An 8111-nucleotide genomic window follows, 5' to 3' on the forward strand; every position below is an offset into this window, starting at 1 on the left:
CCCAATAAATATAGACTCCCACACATACCCTCTAAAAAATACTTTCATTTTTTTTGTCTGTTTGGGCTGCTCTACAGACCGCTATTAAAGACCTGTAGTCACTTTGAGGCACCAGATAGTCTTAGCAATGCTTATGTTGGGATTTTTTCTATTTTACATGACCTATATTGAGGTGATAAATTGTATTGCCTCATTGGGCCTCTTGAAATAGCCCTATAATACAATAAGGTCCTTGGCCTGAAAGTCTGTGCATCTCTAATTTAATGTGCATGGGGGTGTTCCCACTCTTCAGCAACACATGATGTTGGGAAAGTGGATTGTCATCTTGAAAGCAGCAGCTTACTTGCTTCTCCTCACTGCAAATGTATGTACACTCTGCTTAACTGAGCATTCATGTATATGAAGTAGTGGTTGGGAGAGATGAATGCTGTTTTTTTTCTTTCTGATAGTGATATAGTAGGATACTCCAGGCCCATTATGAGTTTAAGGTGAGCAGTAAAGAAGAGCCAATAGTCCTCAACAACATCTCTGTTGTGCTGGAAGGATTGTTAAGACTTTCCCAAGGATTGTAAACTATAAAGCTGTGTTTTCTTTGAGAATCTGGTGTTTACTGTATGACTAATGGTCAGTGTGTTCCATTTCATTTCTCCTTACCAAACCTGACCTCCTTGAGCTTGGCAGTACAATGTGTGTTTTTAGGATGTCCTTGTATAACCCAGAGTCTAAATTGGATCTGTGACTCCAGAGGTGATGTAGTTAAAGGATAAACATCTCAAAAGTGTCGGAAGAGGACTTCCTAAAAAAATAGTTGGGAAAAGTGGAAAGACAAACATGTCCTGGTTCTAGAAACGGTTATAATTGTATGTCTGTACATCCACTCTTGGTTTCCTTATTGTCTAAATAAACTTGCACACAAGCCCAGAATGTTGGAAGTGTGTTAGCCACCCACAGTATTTAGGGGCTGCCAAGTGTCTCTCCTTGGCAGTGGTCATATTTTCCAGCGGTAAAGTCACTATTATGTTTAATTACTGAGGATTTTTGGTTTCTTGTGTTTTGCTGCCAAGTTACCACACACCCTAATGTTTCAAATGTATGCAGTTTGCTAAGACTATACTGCTTTCATATGGGCAAAATGTTAAAGAAAATCATTGGTAGTACCAAATGCTGGTACATTTACCCACAGAAAAGGTGATAAATTATGACCACCTGGAACCTGACCACTGTACTGTGGTGGGCTAATATGTCAATTTGCCCTGAATCTATCCAACCTTCCAATACATTTTCTCATATGGTTTTGATGGCTTATTAGCCTAAATCACTCAAAATGATCTATGTTGAACACATTTTTTTAAGAGTATTTTGGATCGGAACCTCTCCAAAATCCTACTTGAAAACTCCATCTACTAACTAACCAAATTTGCTATTCTTAAAATATATATAAAAAAAATTTCACATTGAGTGTTTTAAAAATGTCTGGTAGAAACAAGAAAAACTTTGAAATGCAGTGGAAAAAAATCACTCTTCCAAACCTCTTAAAAGAACTTCAGAAAAATTTTCAGGAAAATAAGTTTCCAAGAATCCTGCTAACTCCCCTCCCCCTTCCCCCCCCCCCCCTAAAAAAAATAAAAAAAATAAAAAAAGTTTCCTGAAACTACACCTTTTTTATGCATGTGAAAAAAAAACAACAAAAAACTACACAGCTTTAGTTTTGCAATAACTATAGGACTTCACTTTGGAAGACATTGGAATGGCCATTGAATCAGTCCTGTGTAGAACACCCATGGGTTTTAGAAACAGCAAATTTGTACCTGGTTCCAGGAGCTTCACATTTGGCTAATATTGCATTGATGAGAAATGGCTGAATTCAAGTTAACACTCTCTTGCTTATATTCTTTTTTTACTTTGTGCTATTTTCATTTTAATCAAAAGTATTAAGATTAATAACATATTGTATTTTTGCATTTATTTTGCAGAGCACATGTGCACCGTGGTGTACTTTGACGACTGCATGTCTATCCATCAGTGTAAAGTTTCCTGTGAGTCTATGGGCGCATCAAAATACCGGTGGTTTCACAACGCGTGTTGCGAGTGTGTTGGTCCAGAGTGTATAGACTATGGCAGTAAGGCAGTGAAATGCATGAACTGCATGTTCTGAGGTGGTATCCCCAGGCTCTTTACTGCCCACTGTATAGAACTGCATTCCTGCCACTAAGATGTTGTATAATCGGTGCTGAACTACAGCAGTACATAACACTGTCCATTTGGAGAAAATGGTAAAGAAGAAAATGTGTCACATAGAAAGAAGCATTCAGTTTTTGGTAACAACATTTCTGTTTTTATACTCTAGATTTTTGTAAATGTTTTAGATTGCTGTTTACCATTTCAGATTGTATTTTTTATAAACTATGTAAAATTAAAATTTATTATATAATTTACCATATCCGTACCATTTATAATGTCTTTACATTTGGGAGAGCAAAGTTTCTGTAACAGAAAAAAGGTTTGCTGTGATACAGATATTATGTCTTAAATGGCTGTTCCCGAAAATGGTTTAAAGGAAAAGGCATTGTTTACTGGAAAAGTATATTACGTAATTTGTATATTTTTCTTGATGTTATTCCTCTAATTTGGGAATTTTTTTTATAATTTGTCGCACTTTTGGTCACTACTTTGAAATGTTTCATAAATCAATTTTACTTACTTTTTTGCATCTTGTGTTTTGTTCCATTTTATAATTGTGTGAAAAGAGGTCGATTTTAGTAACTAGGAAGACTTTAAAATGTACTACAAACCCTGAAAATGCTAATAATTATAACAACTGTATCAAAGCCAGGTAAGCTAGGGCTAAATCCTAGCTCTACAGGTTCTGATTAGTGATGAGCGAGTGTGCTCATAGTAACATAGTTAGTAAGGCCGAAAAAAGACATTAGTCCAGCCTATAAAACTCTGTCAGAATAAATCCCCAGATCTATGTCCTTCTAAAGAACCTAACAATAACTGTAAGATACAATATTGTTATGCTCCAGGAAGACATCCAGGCCTCTCTTGAACCCTTCGACTGAGTTCGCCATCACCACCTCCTCAGGCAGTGAATTCCAGATTCTCACTGCCCTAACAGTAAAAAATCCTCTTCTATGTTGGTGGAAAAACCTTTTCTTCTCCAGACGCAGAGAATGCCCCCTTGTGACTGTCATCTTCCTTGGTATAAACAGATCCTCAGAGAGATATTTGCATTGTCCCCTTATATACTTATACATGGTTATTAGATCGCTCCTCAGTCGTCTTTTTTTGTAGACTAAATCCTAATTTTGCTAATCTCTCTGGGTATTGTAGTTCCCCCATCCCCTTTATTAATTTTGTTGCCCTCCTTGGTACCCGCTCTAGTTCCATTATATCCTTCCTGAGCACCGGTGCCCAAAACTGTACACAGTACTCCATGTGCGGTCTAACCAGAGATTTGTACAGAGGCAGTATAATGCTCTCATCATGTGTATCCAGACCTCTTTTAATGCACCCCATGATCCTGTTTGCCTTGGCAGCCGCTGCCTGGCACTGGTTGCTCCAGGTAAGTTTATCATTAACTAGGATCCCCAAGTCCTTCTCCATGTCAGATTTACCCAGTGGTTTCCCGTTCAGTGTGTAATGGTGAGATTGATTCCTTCTTCCAGTGTGTATAACCTTACATTTATCATTGTTAAACTGCATCTGCCACCTTTCGGCCCAAGTTCCCAACTTATCCAGATCCATCTGTAGCAGAATACTATCTTCTCTTGTATTGACTGCTTTACATAGTTTTGTATCATCTGCAAATATCGATATTTTACTGTGCAAACCTTCTACCAGATCGTTAATAAATATGTTGAAGAGAATAGGTCCCAACACCGACCCCTGCAGTACCCCACTGCTCACAGTGGCCCAGTTAGAGAATATACCATTTATAACCACCCTCTACTTTCTATCACTCAGCTAGTTAGTTACCCATTTACACACATTTTCCCCAAGACCCAGCATTCTCATTTTGTGTACCAACCTCTTGTGTGGCACGGTATCAAACGCTTTGGAAAAATCAAGATATACCACATCCCATGACTCACCTTGGTCCAGTCTATAGCTTACCTCTTCATAAAAACTGATTGATTGGTTTGACAGGAGCGATTCCTCATAAACCCATGCTGATATGGCGTTAAACAGTTATTCTCATTGAGATAATCAACAATACCATCCTTCAGATACCCTTCAAATATTTACCAACAATAGAGGTTAGACTTACTGACCTATAATTTCCAGGTTCACTTTTAGAGCCCCTTTTTGAATATTGGTACCACATTTGCTATGTGCCAGTCCTGTGGAACAGACCCTGTCGCTATAGAGTCTCTAAATATAAGAAATAATGGTTTGTCTATTACATTACTTAGTTCTCTTAGTACTCGTGGGTGTATGCCATCCGGACCTGGAGATTTATCTATTTTAATCTTATTTAGCTAGTTTTGCACCTCTTCTTGGATTAGATTGGTGACCCTTAATATAGGGTTTTCTTTGTCTCTCGGCATTTCACCTAGCATTTCATTTTCACCGGGAATACCGTGGCGAAGAAGGTGTTTAATATATTAACTTTTTCCTCATCATCTACAACCATACTTTCCTCACAATTTTTTAATGGGCCTACATTTTCACTTTTGATTCTTTTACTATTGATATAGTTGAAGAACTGCTTGGGATTAGTTTTACTCTCCTTAGCAATGTGCTTCTCTGATTCCTTTTTGGCAGCTTTAATTATTTTTTTAGATAAAGAATTTTTCTCCATATAGTTTTTTAGAGCTTCAACGGTGCCATCCTGCTTTAGTAGTTTAAATGCTTTCTTTTTACTGTTAATTGCCCCTCTTACTTTTTTGTTTAGCCACATTGGGTTTTTCCTATTTCTTGTCCTTTTATTCCCACAAGGTATAAACCGCTTACAGTGCATATTATTATTAATTATTATTAATTATTGTTAGAGCGCCATTTATTCCATGGCGCTTTACAAGTAAGGAGGGGTATACATAATAAAAACAAGTACAATAATGTTAAACAATACAAATCATAACTGGTACAGGTGGAGAGAGGACCCTGCCCGCGAAGGCTCACAATCTACTATTAAGGATGTTCTTAAACATTTCCCATTTATTTTTTTGTATTCTTATTTCTGAGGACATTGTCCCAGTCAACCAGATTAAGGACATCTCTAATCTGGTCAAACTTTGCCTTCCTAAAGTTCAGTGCTCGTTACTCGAGTTTTCCAAGCATGCTCAGGTGTTCTCAGAGTATCTTGGGCGTGCTCATAGATTGTTTGTCCACAAATTGAGAAAATAGATATCCGGCACCGTTGTGTGGAAGAATACCCTGGATGTCTGCACATATATTTTTCACATTAATAAAAAAACACCTTAATCCCACTTGGAACGGGTGCTCAATTCCATGTTGAAAAAACAGAACATTTCATTGTGAAGAGAAAGAAAAAATAGGATGGCACTCACCGTTCATGTGAATCAAATCACTTTATTTCACATACACAAGGCATCGGCATAGGCACGGGAGCAATGTGCTAGAAGACGGACAACAGCCGTTTCGCGCTCAATACGCTTCAACAGGTCCTATGCTCAGAATACAGGTAATGCAAATAAAACACATGTGTGAATAATAACTCCTCCCCTTCACCTGAGCATGTCTTGTGACTCCTCTAGCAAAAAAACTGTTTAATGAAAAAAACAAAAAACAAGATAAAAAATATTTCCTTCTACAGCACTATAATACAATTAAAAAAAAAAAAAAAAAAATCCCTTTCAAAAATTTTTTTTTTTTCATATTAAATATTCAAAGGAATACAGCCATATCTACCTTTTCATTTAACCCTAATGGACCTGTGGCTTTAGTGTGGAGAATCCATCTAGCTTCAACCTGCAAAAGACGCTTCCCTTTCAATACCAGCAAAACGCAGTGCCTCCGCATTTCCACCATGGATTTTCCTCATGTGTTCTATAAGTCTAGGGACTCCTTTTCCTGTGGTAATTGAATTAAAATGTTCTCTAAACCTGATGTAAAGAGGCCGAATTGTTTTGCCAATGTAGAAAAAACCGCATGGGCAAAATAGGACATAAATCACAAAGGCAGTTTTACATGAGATAAATTCTTTTACCTCGTGATACACAGATCCCATTTTTACAGTTTTTCCACTCAGCTTAAAGGGGCACCAAGGCCAATTCTTGCACTTGTAGTTCCCTACTGGACTACTGGATTTCAACCAATTGTTCCGTTTATCCTGATATCTATTTTTTACCAGCAAATCTCGGAGATTAGTGCTCCATTTACTTGCAAACAGGGGAACTCTGCCGACCACATTCAATAAATCTGTCACCTTCCAAAAGATGCCAGTTCTGTCTGATTACAGTTCTAATATGTCTGTCCATAGAGTTAAAGGTAAAACTAAACACAAAACGTTTTTCTTTTTGCTTTCTGCTCTGATTATTAGTGATCGCTCATTAACCCTTGATATAGCTGAGTCTAAAATAGACACAGGGTAACCTCTCTGTCTGAATCTGCTGTGTAGTTCACCAGCTTGTTTGCGAAAACCCTCCTCATGGCTATTGAATTTTTTAAGTCTAAGAAATTGACTGAAAGGTAGGGAATTTTTGACATAATAAGGGTGTGCACTATTGTAATGCAAGAGAGAATTAGTTGCTGACGGTTTGCGAAAAATTTCCGTGCGCAAAATTCCACTTTCCAATGATAATCTGACATCCAAAAAATCTATCTGGGAACCCCCAAAATGAGATGTAAATTTCATGTTCATACAATTATGCAAATTCAGAAATTCCACAAATGAATCAAAATCTGTGCTGGATCCGTCCCAAACTATAAAAATATCGTCCACATAACGGATGAAAAGTTTTATATGTTTCAAAAAAGGATTAGTAGTTGCATATATCACTTTTTCTTCTAAGACCGCTAAAAATAGATTAGCAGATGTACACGCGACGGGCGTACCCATCGCTATGCCTTCTATCTGCCTATACCAACTATTGTCAAATTGAAACGCATTGTGGGTAAGAATAAATTTAAGGCCATCAGTAATAAAAATTAATGGTCTCTGGATCTTTTCCAGAGCTCTGCAAAACCTGTCTTACTGAATCGACCCCACTTTCGTGGGGGATTCTGGTATACAAGCTTTCAACATCTATAGAGGCCATCTGAAAATTTTCCTGCCAGCAAATTTCCTTTATCACCGCAACAAAATCGTCTTTAATGTAGGAAGGAATCTCTTTTAGAAGGGGTCGCAATAACCAATCTATATATTGGGATAGGGGTTCAGTGAGGGATCCTATCCCCGACACTATGGGGCGGCCAGGGGGATTAGAACCAGACTTGTGTATTTTCGGGATGTGATACCAATGAGCCTTCCGTGGATACTCAGAAAATAATTTTTCAGCCTTCTGTTTAGACAGCACACTACCCTCCACCTGTTTCTTTAGAATGGATCGTAATTCTTCTTTATGCCTATTAGTTGGATCGTTTTTTAGTTTGGATAGGTCGAAGAATCAGATAGTTGTCTATTCGCTTCCATAACGTAACTATCTTTTTTTCAATAAAACTACGTTACCTCCCTTGTCAGCGGAGCGTACAATTACATCCGACCATCCCTGTATTTCTTTAATTGCCTGTCTTTCGTCTATTGTCAGATTAGAGGTTTGTTTCTGGTATATTTGTGCTTCTAAATCTTTAACTACTTTCATACCGAACAAATCTACAACATTGCCTGGGGAGATGGGAGGCATGTAAGATGAACTGCACCCTCCCTGAAACGGATCATATGTATTAGGTGTCACTGCACTATGCCTTGGCTCTGAATTAATATCCAATAGAGCCAAAGCATCATCTCTGATATCTGCTAATGATCCGCTGCCTGCCATAAATCCCAAAGGACCAATGGTGCAGGGAATCTCACCAGGGCAAATATTAACTTCAGAAGAAACATTGGACACAAATGATTTATGCAAATGGATTTTCCTCAGGGCTTTGAACAGGTCTATTTGGAATTCAACCATGTCAAAGTCTTGAGGTACACAATAATTCAGACC

At 37.8% G+C, this 8111-nt stretch overlaps 1 protein-coding gene across 1 annotated transcript in view; it reads left to right on the top strand.

Moving 5' to 3' along the window:
- The window catches only part of TWSG1 (twisted gastrulation BMP signaling modulator 1), a 48542-nt gene extending 45842 nt beyond the window's left edge, over positions 1-2700 (top strand). Inside the window, exon 5 of the mRNA XM_073550958.1 lies at positions 1974-2700. Coding sequence (XP_073407059.1) covers positions 1974-2155 — 182 coding nt within the window. The 3' untranslated portion in view covers positions 2156-2700. The remainder of the gene's footprint in view (positions 1-1973) is intronic.
- The last annotated feature ends 5411 nt before the right edge of the window (positions 2701-8111 follow it).

This window comes from Dendrobates tinctorius, unplaced genomic scaffold, assembly GCF_039654945.1.
Source record: "Dendrobates tinctorius isolate UK_male_01 unplaced genomic scaffold, ASM3965494v1 ptg000171l, whole genome shotgun sequence".
NCBI lineage: Eukaryota > Metazoa > Chordata > Amphibia > Anura > Dendrobatidae > Dendrobates > Dendrobates tinctorius.